General features: G+C 33.0%; 1 protein-coding gene across 1 annotated transcript; it reads right to left on the bottom strand.

The window, feature by feature from the left end:
• Positions 1–988: 988 nt before the first annotated feature.
• EMB2656 (ARM repeat superfamily protein) lies at positions 989–8,672 on the bottom strand. Its single transcript, XM_088114992.1, has 12 exons — positions 8,246–8,672; positions 7,863–8,066; positions 7,296–7,441; positions 6,932–7,200; positions 5,298–5,395; positions 4,556–4,703; positions 4,033–4,472; positions 3,038–3,552; positions 2,889–2,949; positions 2,490–2,768; positions 1,828–2,089; positions 989–1,605 (listed from the first exon to the last, which is right to left on the bottom strand). The coding sequence occupies exons 1-12, from the start codon at positions 8,618–8,620 to the stop codon at positions 1,292–1,294; spliced, it is 3,111 nt and encodes a 1,036-aa protein (XP_087971118.1). The 5' UTR covers positions 8,621–8,672; the 3' UTR covers positions 989–1,291.
• Between the last annotated feature and the right edge of the window lie 7,120 nt (positions 8,673–15,792).

Below are 15,792 nucleotides of genomic sequence, written 5' to 3'. Positions count from 1 at the left end.
TTATGCAGGCAATTCAGACATGGACTCAATCATCAAATATTAGATTATTGGATTATAGAATCAATGAGAAATCGCAAGTTATCATATCGTATAGTTTAAAATGTCACAAAGTTAGAAGACATAGTGACAGAAGGTTGTGGTTAAACTTTTCTAATAACAATTTGGAGATACGAGATTTATTTGGTAAGTTTGAAAGGAAGATAAGAAGTTGTGAATTCAATTATGTTTAATAATAAATATTAATAACTAATATTAATATTGTTGACAAAAAAATATACTATTTTATTTTTATCCTACTTGATAATATTTGAATGAGTATTAGATTAAAAAGTCATCTTATAATTTACATTTGAAAATTATTAGAACAATTCATAATTACCATAATAGAGTGTTCAAACATACAAGTCATTATATTTTAAACCTTCAATTTTAGAAAACATGACATGAATGATCGAATTGATATTTAATTTAAGCTAGAAATAAATTTGATGATTTTTTTTTTTCTGAAAAGCTATTGATAAAAGAATAATATGTGCCATATTGCTTTTAGAATAAAGGTGAGCAGTATTATTAACATGTTATTGAATAAAATCATTCAACCAAAAATTCCTTTCAAAAATTCCTTTCAAAGTATCTCGATTTATCTTCTAACAAAAATACCTTCGAAATGAAAAAAGAAATATCAAAACTGTTGAGATTAACACATATATAATGTAACTTTCACGCTCAATACATTCTATATATGATTTTTTAAAGGAAAGAGTTCAATTGACGATCATACTTTACAATTGAAATCTCACCTATAATAATTTTTCATCCAAAATAAATTCTATTAATCTAGCATTTCATTATGGTAGAAGTATTATAAATTAAAGTTTTTATAGCTTGTCAAAGTTTATCTTCTTAGACAAGGCACAGGTTGATAGCTCGTCCACTTAGTCTTGTTTTTTTTTTTCCCTGTAAAATATAGAAAGCATAGAAATCAAGCTTAAAATAATTTGTACACCAGTAAATAAGCAATGGCTTGAAACTACCAACAATGTTCATATCATACAACAATGACCAAAAAGAAAGGCAACGAAGTAATTCCTAAACACAAGAGCTTCATTCCCTCCAATTCGTTGAGATACTAGTACTGTTATGTACTGTGACTTACAATTAAATGCAAGCTAAACTAATGATGCACTCTTCTGTACAGAACCTGCAACCTAAGTATTCAAACAATACAACAACATGATGTTAACAACGTAAAGACTATTAGATGTATCACGTCAGGTACATATTGACAGTACTAATCGGATGCATCAGAATCGTCAGATGTCACATCAGAGTCTTCTTCCACTTGTTCATTCATTTCGTCAATCTTGAGCGATCTACGAGCAGAAGACATTTTGTTAATTGCTGCGGTTTTGCTTGCTCTCTCTGAGCGAATTTTTACAGTATGATGGGTGGTTGGAACCACAGAAGGTAATTCTTCATCAGAACTTTCTTCCTCAATCCTCACCCTTCTCCTGGAACGTGCTGGCCTAGTCAGGGGTGCAGCTGGTGTTTGTGGCATTGAAACAGGGCCATCCAAATCCAGGTCACAGTCAAGTTCTAATTTCCCTTCAATAAGGTGAGACAAGAAATAGATTAGCAGTAATAAAAGGTTTTGAAATGGAATCCAAACAACAGTAAAAATAACAATGCACAGGCACCAAAGCCATTGTTTGAAAAGATATACCATAGACAAATGAATGCTGAGTATATAACGAAATTAAGATTAAAAATCCCTTCCAAATACTGCATTCCTTTTAAACATATCAGAAGACAAAATTAAAGAAATACCCAAAATAAGATTAACGTCATCTTGCAATAATTCCTTATCTGGGAGGCTATCAACTGTCCTGAGACGCTCAGACATGCGTTTCAATTCTTTAAGTAGGTCCTTCTCTGAAGATACACATTCAACCACGTAATGTAAAAGTTTCCTCATACATTTTATTGGCCCTTGTTCTGATATCCGAAAATGAAGCAAAACAAGTATTCTACATAAAGCGGACACGTAAGCCTTCTCAGCAGCTGTCTTCTTCGATGAAAAGCTCGCCACCTTAAGAAAACACAGGGTAAGAAGTGAAAAGACAAAACAATCTTTCATTAAATTTGAATCATGCAATATTTTCATTCAATTGTTAACCATCTGATATAAAATCCATGCATATCATAACAATTTAGTGAATTTTTCCTTCAACACTACAAATGACTTCAGTAATAGATTTGAATAATGCTCATTAATTTAATTTTGTCCACTGACGTTTGCATACAATGAATGCTTATGAAATGTAGTTTATGCATCAAATTCAGAAAATAGCAAATTAATCGGAACAACCAGTACTGCCACCGTCGAATCATAATAAGGTGAAACCTTAGTATATTGTGCCAATTGCGAGGTGAACAAAAAATCAAGTATTAGCGTACAATTGAATAACTTCAAATTTGTGGATGATTACCTCTACGGCTATGCGTAGTGCAAGCCCCTCCTCACCACAATCAAATGGAACTTCTGCACATTTATCTGTGACTTGTGGCTGTTCCGTGGTAGTACTTTCACAGTCAGGTTGAGCCTCTTTAACGTACAAGGGAATCTGCACCATCTGAAGCATAAAACGAGAAGCTTGAACAGCACGCTTACGCATCTGAGACACCGTAAAATTAGAACCAGCATAATTGCCAAAAATTCCTGGCCACATTGAACGCATTACTGGCATGAAACTCTTCGCTATGCACCTCTGTATTTTTGGAAATAAAACAATTAAGGTGTTAACTGACATTTAAGTTCAATTAATGTAAAAAAACTAAGAATGTTAGAGAATGTAATACACAGAAAATATGATGTCAGAAGCACTTGCTTTATGATTGGCCGAGAGACATGGGTAAAGCTCAAAGAAAACAGACAGACATTGCTTCAACCTGGTCGACAAGAGATAAATTAAATCTCATGTGCTGCTAATGAAGAGAAAGAATAGTTCAAACATGGAGGAAGAGGAAATGATCTCACCTGTGCAAGTGTTCCGACACGTCACTGAAATACAAGTAAATGAGTTTTGATAAAATAACAGGATGCAAAGTGATGGGTAAACTTGGATAGTTGTCACTTAGGAGAAGAATCTTCGCAAATCCCTCTCCAAGTATAGCATGCACGCATTCTTCTTCGTTGCTAGGTAAAGGACTCGCCCAATCACCATTTTCAAAGCCTCCATATAAGATGTCAAGCGTCTCAATATCTAAACCCCCTTCTGAATCAGAAAAGTTCACAGGACAAAAGGTCGACTTCTCACTGTTTATTTGCCATGGAATATTGAGCTTTAACATCTTGTCAACTTCTTCAGGTCCATGCCACATTACAAGATCAATTAATGCTCTACAAGCCTCTATACTGATTGAATGCGGCCCCTTAATATATGAAATCCTCAACTGTTTCAAAAGTTCTGCACTTGGTTTCCTTTCAAGAAGGCCATAAAGACCAAGGCATCTGACTGCAATCCTTTTCACGTCCAAGTGAGCTTGTTTCGCCTGCGCATTTCATTTTCCACGCCGATAAACAATTAGCAGTCAGTGACCTCAAGCATATATCAGTAAGGGCTGGGTTGGCTCACGTCAAGCCGTTTTCTAAATAGCAAAAGGCATAGTGTGGTATATCTATGTATTAGCCTATATTGAGTCAAAACGAAAAAGTATTGGCCTATGTATCATCATTTTGTAAAGATTTAGTATTATTATTATCATAACGAACCGTAGCGAAGGAATTAAATCAACAAATGAGACAATCAATAACTATTCAAGAATGGATAGATTAATAAATTCATTACATAGCTATGAATCACATTTTTCTAAACTTTCGCCCCATTTTAAATATTGCTATAGATTGGTGAGGTTCTTAAAAAAAATAGATGGTGCAAGAATAAATTCCTGACAAAATAAATCTGCTAAGATTGATTACGATTAAAGTTAGCTAAACGCGAAAACAATAGGGAGAGACGCAGCAATTTTTACCCCAGGAAGTAGTAAGGTTTGGAGCAGCTCATCAGGTGTAATGGCCTTGCCCTGAAGTATTCGCAATGATTTTGCATTTTTTAGCAAAAGACCAGTTAGAGAGAGGCTGTGCATCCACTGCACATGATTTGCTGTTCTCTCCTTGCAAGGTTGGGCGAGCTCTTCAATGATTGCAAGAACAACTTCTTCAAATTCACCAGCAGCAGCATGGACTTTCCTTGCGAAACTGGCTACAGCTTCGGCCCAATCAATGTCTCCACCAAAACTTAACCCATCTCCAAGAACAACTATATTCCCTTCATCGTCCTCCTCATGCTCAGGACACTTGCATATAAGCTCATGCAGAAATGCACCAGCAGCCTTTCTATTTGTAGCATCGGAAAAATCAAACATCGCACCAAGCAAAAGCAGCTGCCGAGTCGCAAACCGATGGTTTGGTCCTGAAAATAGTCGATTAGTCCACTTAAGTATATATAAACGGTTTTGGCGTGTATCACCGTCATCCATATAAACATATGCTCACCGGCATTTGCATGAGCTCTGATCAATTCAATATATTCATTAACTGTTGCTGGAAGAATTTTTTCTAGAAGGTCATTTTTATCTGATGCTTCTGCCGCATATACTTCTGCTTCAGTGCCCATTGTTGCTGCAGCATCAGAACCTTTTGCCTGTTGGGGTAAAATTATAATCCTTAGTGGTATAAAAAGAAAGAACGAAGCCCTAATAATTGCAAATTAGTTTCCAAGAGGTAAAATATAAACGCATGATGAAATTAGTAGATCAGAATTTTGACAAGAAAAGCATTCTTGTTTGATAATTTCTTAATAGCATATTCTTTCTACCAGTAAGTATGCATAAATGTGCTGGCAGAGTTCTAAATGTAGAGACCTTTATTCATACTAGATATGGAAACTTGATCCTTTTCTCTTTTGAGAAATAAGAAACACTGCCTGAAATTCACGGAAAGCATACCCTGATACGGACAGATAAAGATCTTGAGGAGGTGGAAATATACACATTGAAAGGCAAACAAATAATCCAGATAAACTGTATTTTGCAGAAATTACTAACGCTAGCCTACGTTGCTTAATACTGGTAACATAATAGCGTTAATTTGAACATCTTATGTCCGTTTTGTTCTAATTCTTGCATTCATTCAGACACTATTCCATAGTGAACAAAGTGAGAAAAAACAGGATACACTCTTTTTCTGGGGTTGCACTTTTAGAGATAAATAAATATGAAAATAGGATTCTACTCACGTGCGCTTCTGACTGTAAATGCTTGCAAACAGTCCTCCAATAAAGAGCACCCTCTGCTTCCATCAGCTGAATGCATGGTGGGCAATCAATCGTATCTCCTACAATTAAAATGGAAAACAACAAATTATGACACAATCAGTTTATCATTAAAGAAACCAATTTTGTGGAGGGAATAAAATAGTTGAAGTTGTTAAACTAAGACTGAAGGAACACGGTGACTAAGTAAAATCCTAGAAATCTTTTAGTTTGCTTTTTAAGCTCGTTCTTGAGAAATATTAAGTAGTCGAATATACAAAATTAGTTAAATGTCTCACATCATACAAACATATATCATTAATAATGTTAATTTTCATCATTCTATTCGTCATTTTACATTTATAAAATCAACTTTTTTGTTTATTTTTTAACTTAATCCTCATTTGGATCTCTGTTTGGAAGTAATTGAATATTAGTTACTGTGATATAATTATATTACTAATTTCCGTTATTTCGTCTAATAATTAAACAAGAAACACTTGCGTAAAGCGAAACAAGATTGAAATCTAAAGAAGTGTAGACAGTGGATCAAATTTGGGACTTCCAAACGCTGCTTGCATCGGAGTATATGCGTCCATCATTGGATGATGTGCGCCAAGCACCGGTTCGACAAGGAGCTGGTTTCTTCCGTCTAAGTGCATGCACCCAGGGTGTAACATGTGGCATTGGGCTTTTCTTTTGCTAGCATGGCACGTTTGGCTTATTTATCCTTATTTCTTCATAAGAAAAGCGGTCTTTTTGTATTTTTCTGGAAGTGTGGAACAAGTTTTGAAGGTTTTTTGGGCCGTTAGGTTTCCTTGGAGAACTCCTCCTTGGATGTCCATCTTTTTCCACAATTCATCTTTTCTTTTTTTGGTGACAATGGAGACCTAAACCCATAACTAAACTCTCATATAAATGGTATGCATGTATTTCCATTCAATGTTAGAACGTTGTTTCTATGTTTAACATTTGTTGTGGCTTGATCATTGCTCGATATCTAATCATTGGAAATAGTAAAATGTTTTTTTTAATCTATAATCAAAGCAAAATATGTAATAAAGCTTGTCTAGGTTTCACTAATTGGTTGTCTTAAATCATTGTTGTTGTGAAGACAAGTTTGTTTATTAAGTGTTGAAGAAATTAATTTTGAATAAGGAAACCTAAGTCTATTCTCCTAACCAAAGGAAAAAGAATTTAAACAAACTTGTGAATTTACTTTAACACAAAATTGGCAGGAAGTTGAGTAACATGATAATAGGATTTTTTGAAATCTAAACCTAACTCTAATCTATCATATTATTTTCAATCGATTATATCTTCTAAGTGTTTGATAAAGTTCCAAAATAAGTTTTATTTATTTTTGGATACTTTTAATTCATTAAACATCAATCTAATTCATATAAGTATTCTTTTATCTAAATTAGTTATCGATTCTAATCATTGTCGTATATTAGTAAGTCCTTTAGGAGTTTAGGAAAAGGATAATTACTTACCATTTGCTATCATACGATTGATCCACTTACCATTGAACAAAACATGCTAACAATCATCAACATTTACCAACACTCAAACGTAAAACAAATAGGAAACCGTTCAAACTGCAAACGCATACTAACCTTCTGTCCTGTCACCATTTGACGATATGTACTGCTGGATACTTGCCCCATTTTGTAGTTTTACTAAACCAGCTTTAAGAAGTTCCTCCATCACAGACTCACTAACAGATTCATAGGTTTCAACATCAAGATACTTCAAAAGTTCTACAGGATCACCATTACAAGACTTCGTAAGCCATTCATCTTTCAATAGTTTAAAACATTCCTTTGAGACAGCAAGAGATCGATCAGCAAGTCCTCTCCGAAGAATTAATGTCCTGAGTTTAATGCTACAAAAACAGGCAACGAAAGGGGAAATATTAGCAAGGGTGTTTCAGAAAATTGCAAGTAGAAAAATGATAAAAGAAACATACGGACAACTTACCTTAAGCTTTGAAGAGGAAATTTATTAGCTAGAACACAGTATGCTGCTTTGCGTACAGATTCACTCACATCCAAGGTACAATCGATGATAACTTGAGAAGTTGCAGTAGAAGGTGGCAAAGATAACACAATCATCTTCCGAACATCCTGCACACCATTACAAAATTAATAATGGAAGTAATGCGTCTCTGCATACACACACCAGCCATCCTAAATGTTTAGTACAGATATTTTTCACTAAAACAACATGATTTTAGTCAAAATCATAAGATATATAATTCTGTAGTCAAATCAATGAAGTAATAGAAAAATAAAAAATTTAGTGTACCTAAATAACCGTAAGGTGCAGGCTCTGAGATAATGGTATGGCCGTAGAGCAGTTACAGTATAATGCAAAGCCATGCTAATTAATGACAACAGAATATGATGCTTTTGTCTAAAACCCTCAATAGAAATTGCACCTGATATACTATAAACCTACTAAAATCCTGAACACGAAACCACACAATTGATCCAGACCGAAGTATGAAACAAAAAGAAATGGACGTGATCTGATTGTAACACTCACTGCATTCTGTTCCAAAGGGAGCACCTCGAGGTACAAATCAAGGATGTCACTGTTCACAGAGTCGTTCACAAAACGTGAAAGCGCTCTAACCGCAAAAGTACGCACCACAGGGATCTTGTCTCGTACCCTCACCATCATCCACTCAATCACCTCATCCCATATCTCATTGCTCACTTCTGCGTCATCTGGAAGCCGCAATATTATCTAAAATTCAACAAATCCGAGATATTAGCTCTAATTTTAACAATCTTCCGTGCAATCATAAACCTTGAAATTGTAAGCATTTTTCACCTCAGTATCAGACTTCATAAAACTATCCCTTCAGTGACTGATATAAATAAAACTCAGTTAAATAGTGCTTGGAAATTGTGAGAATCAGTTACCTCGGAGACGATCTGGCACGCTCGGAATCTGGCTGTTTTGTTGGATGCCGTAGCGGCAGCTAGGAGGAACTTGAGGAAGCAATCGAGGAACTCGTCGGAGGCGGAGGCAGCGAGGGCAGAGACGAAGGAGACGACGCGTTCAACAGAGGCAAGGCGCCTCTGGAAATCAAAGAGAGGGGTTAGGGTTCTGGAGAAGGCGGAAAAGAAGACCGAAGAAGAGGATTTGGCTCGGAGGAGTGACAGTTCCTTGAGCTTTCGGTTGTGGGTGGCGTATGATGTTCGAGCCTCATCGAGAATGGCCGCAATTTTCAGCATCAATCGCTTCGCTTCCTCTGTGCCGTTCTCCTCCATGACTTTCTCCTCTCTAACGGCCATGGCGATTACGAATGTGAAATTCGTGTGTTGATGAATTCTGAACTGAATCTCAATCCTGGCTTTTGTTTTTGAATTTGAGCGGGAGTTAGAGTTTAGTTGTTTTTGGGCCTAAATCAACATGGGCCTGACAGCAGAAATGGTCCTTTTATTAAAGTTAGTTTTACAATTACTTCCTTCATAATCAGATAACTATTTTTCCTCCCTTTACACACACTTATCTTTGCTCAAAACTTCTAGAAGTATAAATATAAATAATATATATACAAAAAGCATAAAGACTTTTGTATTTTTGTAGACCTTCCTTCCATGGAAAATTTTCGTGTAAGTTAAAATCGTTTACTTTTATGATCAAGGATAATTCAATGATGACATATCTTAAATTTATACCATTTTTAGCTGACATTGACCCAAGTGTTAAAATTTATGAACATATCAATTCATTTCGCATATATATTCATACTCGAAGTCTCTGTATCATTTAGGTCTTGTTTTTTTTAGTGGATTTGAGGGAATGGATTTGAGAGGATTTAAAGATAAATTTTTTTATCGTTTATTTGAGTGAATATGGAGATAAATTTGAGTGAATTTGGAAATAAAATTTATGAGAATTAGTATAGAATTGTATTGACGTGACAAATTAAAAAAATTTATTTCCAAATTCACTCTCATTAACCTCCAAATTCACTCAAATAAACCACACAAAAAAATTATTTTCAAATCCTCTCAAATTCCCTCAAATCCACTCAAAAGAACAAGGCCTTATTGAGTGATCGCTAAGGATAACGTTTACAATATATTCTCAAACAAAACTTGTATGTATGCCTTTCATTATATTAAACTTATTTGTTTTTTAACAGGCTAAATTTATTAATAATCACAATAACGTTTTTTCACTCCATATCAATTTATTATACATTAATCCCAATTATCTAAGAATTAGAAAAGTTTCTAAATCGTGCCTTAGTATTGGTAGCTATAGACCTCTTAAGATTTGAACTAAGTGTAAAATATTTAAAATTAACGACGATATAGCCGTCAATTATTTAATTATTTAAAATGTACAAGATGATATTAACCATGTAGATATGATCCGACCAGGTTGTTCACAGTTGACAAACTCACATACCATTTTTTTTTATTATTCACATCAAAAAGTGACGCCGTTCAAGGAGAAAGTATGCTTTGAAGATGTGCTTTATCCAAATAAAGTGACGCCGTTCAAGGAGAAAGTATGATTTGTAGATGTGCTTTATCTAAATTAGTATTTTTTTTATGGTTCAATTATTATGGATATAAAAACACCTGTATATATATGTATTTACGGAAAAGAAAAATTGTAGTAAATAATTAATATAAGAATATTTATTATTCATTAATAATAAATATTTTAATATTTATTTATAAATATATCAAATGTAAATATCATTCTATTTAAGAATATTATTATTTACAAAAAATTAAAATAAATTTATATTTTTAGATTAAGTTTTTATAAAAATTAAAATATAATTTATATTTAATTTAACTTATACTTTATTTAAATTTTATTTTAAAAAATAAAAAATATATATTATTAAATATCCACAAATATATATAAATTCTAAAACATTTACTAATATTTTTTAAACCAATATCCAATCAATACCAAAACAAATAATAAATAAACAATACCCGTTATTATCCTATTCATGATCCACGTGTCACTCTTAAATTTTAGTTTCAATTGGCTATAGATATCGGATAAAATTTTCGGTAGGAGAATATGTTACGTGGAATCTTGGCTTATCAGAATCTGGTTAGCAATATCTAGATGCAGAGAAATTGTATTCTACTCAGATTATTCTTTTTAGTTATTTTTGTTATCAGTATTAAAAATACAATAATGTTAATATATTACAAAAATCTTTAATATATTTTAAAATATAAGTATTTATCGGCGTATTTTAAAAATACAACGAAAAATCAACACAAAATCCAAATTTGGTTTAGTCTTGGTAAAAATATTGATTTTTTCTTTTTTCAAGTTTAATCAATTTAGCATATAAGTCTAGTCAATACTTGAGTTTATTGCTTTCTTCGAACAATACTAAGACTAACTTGTTTTGAGTTTAATAATTTTTACAATAAATTTAAAAAATAATGAAAGTATGAACAAGAAATAAATTTAAAAAAATATGATGTAGAATAAAAAAAAGAACATTATCCAACATAGTAGATAATAGATGGACACAAGAACAAAAGCTGGCACATAATTTCGAACTCCAATAACAAGAGGTGAAGCCACTATGATCTGATGCATATAATTTTGCCCTCTCGTCGCCTCCAACTTCTCCAGTTTTTTCTTTTTTTTTTGTCATCAACAATGATAAGAACAAAGCCATTTGGTGCTTTCAATGCTTTCGGCATATTCATCGATCTAGTAATTCCAGAGATTCTATATCCCAAAATGAAAACCAACCTAAGTTCTTTAATTTTCTGCACAGTGACAAACATCAGTAAAGACAACAAACAATTAATGATGTCGCTCTACCATGTTCAAAGCGTCATTCTCAATGTTGACTTAGCCAATAATAACAACAATATAACCCTATAGAAAAATATGAGGCCAACAATTATACGCTAACTGATTTTTCTTTTGCGTACACAATACATTTTTTTTTTCACAACATTGGTATTCGATTAAAATCTCACCAATATACTTAAACAAAATTTGTCTCTAGAAACAACTGTCTCTGATGTACATGAGACTAATGGATGAACATGTAACCGATAGAGTAATTGAATTTGATTTTTATAAAATAAAAGTCTTCTTACAGATATCTACTGCTTAAAAAAATTAAAACAATTAAAAATATGTTTAAACAAAGTTTGCATGACATTTTTACAAAGAATATTTTTTTAAAAAACTAAAAATTATAATTAAAAAAACTCTTGCAGACTGTTTTGGTGGGTGTGGCGTCCCTTAAAACATTTCGAAATGTCTCAATACGGACGGAATGTCTCAAGACCGGACGGTTCTTAATGACTGGACGGACCTTAAAGATTGAACGGACTAATTGGAAGGTGGACAGTTACTTTGGTTTTCCTTCTTCCAAGTGGTTCGTTCTTTTCCCTCCTTCTCCAAGCCGGGCACCTGTCACAGGCACTCTAACGCTCAAGTTAGTAAAAATGACCGAACAGTTATCACTATAAGTAATGCATGTGGTGTGCAGCGTGTGCAATTTGTCCCGAAGTCCTGATACCTTTATTTATACTAGTTGTGATGGAATTATGGACTTTTACCTTTCACTGGCCTAATAACGGCCCAATGACACCTTAACCTGCATTAGGATGTTAATGAGTTATCACTATTTATAATCTAACCATGCGGTCGCCCGGGATGTTCGGTCGGTCGGTCGGTCGGGATAGTCGGTCGACCAGTATGGGTGGTCGTCCTGGTGGTTGGTTGGCAGAGATAGTCGGTCGGCCTATATAGAGTCGTTCGGTTCACGAGGTTAGGAGGACACACGGTACATAGAGTCGGCTTGGTGGTTGATCGGTTGAGATGGTCGATCGGCCTATATAAAGTCGTTTAGTTCACGGGGTCGAGAGGACCATACGGTACACAGAATAATTTGTTTATAAGCTAATTTTAGTTTATAAAAAAAATATTTTTCAGCATTTCTTTTTAAAAAGTTTGAAAAATGTTATTCAAACGTATGATTTTAGCAATGCCTTCGAGTTTGCTTTGTGGAAAAAAAGAAAACATAAACGATGAAAATATCAATGGAAGCATTGGACTATTAGTTAGCCAGCTGCTTTCCCTCATAGTTTTAACGTAATTAAGGAATTATATTATGTTTGTCTTTCTCATCCTTTCATCATCACTTTCATCATCAATCTATAGAAAAATATTAACTCATTTTTCTCTTAAAGAAAATCAATGTCTTTTTTATATGGTGTTCCTCAAAGAGAAGTTCACAATCATGTTCCTCAAAGAAAAGTTCACAATCAGCGGCACACATTTTCTTTTTTTCACACAAAAAATGAATAAACGTACGATTCCGTCGTTAGTTTATTGGTGGTGGATCATATAATTTACTTAGATTCCAATGGTGGTTTAAATTTTTTTAAGATAGTTTTGAAAAAGAAGCAACTAATGGGCAAGTTCATGCAACTCTACTAATTGGTACCATAGTATATTCTTTTATTGATAATGGATGATAATTAAGAAAACTATGTGATGTTAGGACTAGACGCAGCAAATGTATTTTTAAGTAATTTACGTTATTGTCAAATTAACAACAATAGCAACTCAATGGAAATTTATTCACATTAAGAGACAAACTATGATGAACAATTGTGTCCTTTGAAGATAACCAAATATCATTAAACGAGAGCCAATAATGTATGTTAGCATGAGGTTTTACATATTTTAAGATTTGAAGAATATGAATAACCCGAAGTTGACAAAGAAAAATATTCTAAACAATTGTATATATGCAGCATTTTATCATTAAATATAAGTCAGAAATATCTTGCCATATATTCAACACATAAATTGCTTTAGCTATTTAACTTCTAAAAATACTCAAGAGTTTTTCCTGAATAGTCTGAATTATTTTTTCGGATTACATTGGTGATTCTATAATTATATATATATATATATATATATATATATATATATATATATATATATATATATATATATATATATATGATTCCTCTCTGGATAAAATCAAAATTTGTTTGTAGTAACTGGTGATTATTGTAAGACCCATGAAAAAGAAAATAATTATAGTAGTAAATTTTAGTATTTTATTAGTAATAATAATTTTAATGGATAGAAAAATGTAAATTTTGGATATAAAATTATAGTAATTTTAGAAGGAGAGGTTCAAATTTTTGGTAACTTATTTAGTAAATTTTTTTAATTTGAATAGTAAAAAAAAAAAAGTAAATAGTAAATAGTAAAAAGTAAATAGTAAATAGTAAAAAGTGAATAGTAAAAATAAATTTTCAGCATTTGGATTCCTTAGCATGGAAGAAAGTAGTAGGTAGAAATTAGGATCAGATTTGGTGAGAAAATGATTGAAATATTATTTTTAAATAATATTAAAATAATAAATAATATTAAAATATTAATGAATAGTAAATTTTTTTTACCTATAAATAGCCATAGGAGGGAAGGTTATTTTGCACCAAGAAAAGAGGAATCAAGTGAGAGCTTGAGAAATAGAGAAGAAAGAATTAGGGAGAAATTTTTAGTTGCAAGAAGAGTAGAGGTTCTGAAGGGTTTCGGGGAAACAAATTCGGAGCAGGAGATTAAGTCTGGAATAGAGGTAGGGGAGCTAACTTTTATATGTTTTTATATTATGATTTAGTATTTCTATGCTTTTATATTATGATTTAGTATTGTTTTATTACTATTCATATCGTGAAATCCTGTGTAAATACTGTTAATGCTTACTGTATGTTTATCTATGTTGAAATTCGGTGTAAATATTGTATGCTGTTATTTTGAATCTGTAAATAAGAAATTTGTTAAAAACTAGTTGAGGAACACTTTGGCTAAGGAAAGACTTGGTACTTAAGTTGTCCATTGTGACGCACCTCTCTTTCCTGGAAGTCTACTCGACAAGTTTTTAACTTAAATCCTATTGAACATATTATGTATTGTTAAATTATTGTGTAATATATCTGGTTGGAATATATTCAGTTTGTATGATTTCGGAAATGATTGGATTTTATTACATTTGAATTTATGCATCTGAACATGATTGTGAACTATAATGATGTTATTTATGTGGAAAGTATGTGAATGTATGAGATATGTTAGATTCACTGTGATAATATGATGGTATATGGTTATTCATGTCTTGGGTTAAGTTTCAAGGTAATAGTATGATTCATGAACGTAATTCCATGATCCTCAAGGAGAGGATACATGGTGGTGATTTGGGGGTGTATAGAATGATTGCATGGTAGCTCAGTTTTGGGGGTCATCCTGAAACTCCAATGGCCTTTCTTCTCATGTAGAGAGGATTGAACCATGTGGTGAGGAGTAGCAGGAGGTCCTAGTCTTGGGTGCTTCCATATGATCCAAGGTGAGTGATAACGGATTAACCTCGTGACTGTGGCCGGGCGGTAGTGCCCAAGTTCCATAAGGCGGTAGTGCCCAAGTTCCATAAGGCGGTAGTGCCAAGTTCCATAAGGCGGTAGTGCCAAGTTCCATAAGGCGGTAGTGCCAAGTTTCACAAAGCGGTAGTGCCAAGTTTCATAAGGCGGTAGTGCCAAGTTTCATAAAGCCACCACGAGTGCAAGACCCGCCATAGCTCGGTAATCATTCTAGTCCGGACGAGTCGGGTTATAAAGTAACAAGTCTTGTGATGTCAATTTACCATGTGTATCAAAGTAATGGATGAGTATGTATGATGTGATTGTTGTATGATGGTATGAGTATGTATGACATAATTATTATATGAGGTTTGCATGCATGTTTCATAAATGATTGGTTGCATGTTAGCTCACCCTACTTGTTTGTGTTTGGGTATGTGCGATGATCGTATAATTCGTTATACGGGAGCAGATGGCAAGGAGGATACGTTGGAAACAGTACTTGATGGGGAAGACAATGTTGCAGCTTAGATTCGCTAGCTTTTATTAGTTAGCTTTGATGGACTTTTGTACGTTTAAAGCTTTAAATTCTATGTAATTTCTAGGGAGAAACCCTATTACTCTAAGTTTTCAATTCCACGTTATTCTAAGGATGATTGTAATCCTTAAATTACTCTTGACTGCTTTCCTATATTAATAAATGATGACGTCTTTATTATATATGTTTTATATATATAATTGGGATGTCACAATTATATTGCAAATTGATCCATATACAATTTTTTTATTTATTTAAAATATGTGACGTTTACATCATATGCCACGAGAATACTCACAACCGTCAACTTGAATAAAAAAAAGTAAAAGGTCAATTTTCATCCCAAAAAATATATATACGTTACGTTTATTCCTCATATTATCCTCGGTTGACCCGAATCAATAATCATTATAGCTTCTGTTACATAATAATCAGCCACTGATTAAGGACCTAATTGGTTTAACCGATTTCCAATTATATCTAGAAAAAAAAAACCGTATTTAATCTCGGAAAATATTGAAAAAAAAAATCTGTTTCT

Source organism: Vigna umbellata, chromosome 5 (assembly GCF_029865625.1).
Source record: "Vigna umbellata cultivar VRB3 chromosome 5, Vumbellata_1.0, whole genome shotgun sequence".
In the NCBI taxonomy this organism is placed as follows: Eukaryota; Viridiplantae; Streptophyta; class Magnoliopsida; order Fabales; family Fabaceae; genus Vigna; species Vigna umbellata.
Note: the sequence above shows the minus strand (reverse complement) of the source record. Positions and strands in the feature narration are given on the sequence as shown.

Bases quoted from the DNA above. Each gene is read 5' to 3' on its own strand.
- EMB2656 (XM_088114992.1), bottom strand. From the start codon at position 8,620: ATGGCCGTTAGAGAGGAGAAAGTCATGGAGGAGAACGGCACAGAGGAA. The intron at 3,553-4,032 runs GTAAAAATTGCT...TGAAATGCGCAG, and splicing joins AAACCTTACTACTTCCTGGG to GCGAAACAAGCTCACTTGGA. The intron at 2,090-2,489 runs GTAATCATCCAC...TGTTTTCTTAAG, and splicing joins CACTACGCATAGCCGTAGAG to GTGGCGAGCTTTTCATCGAA.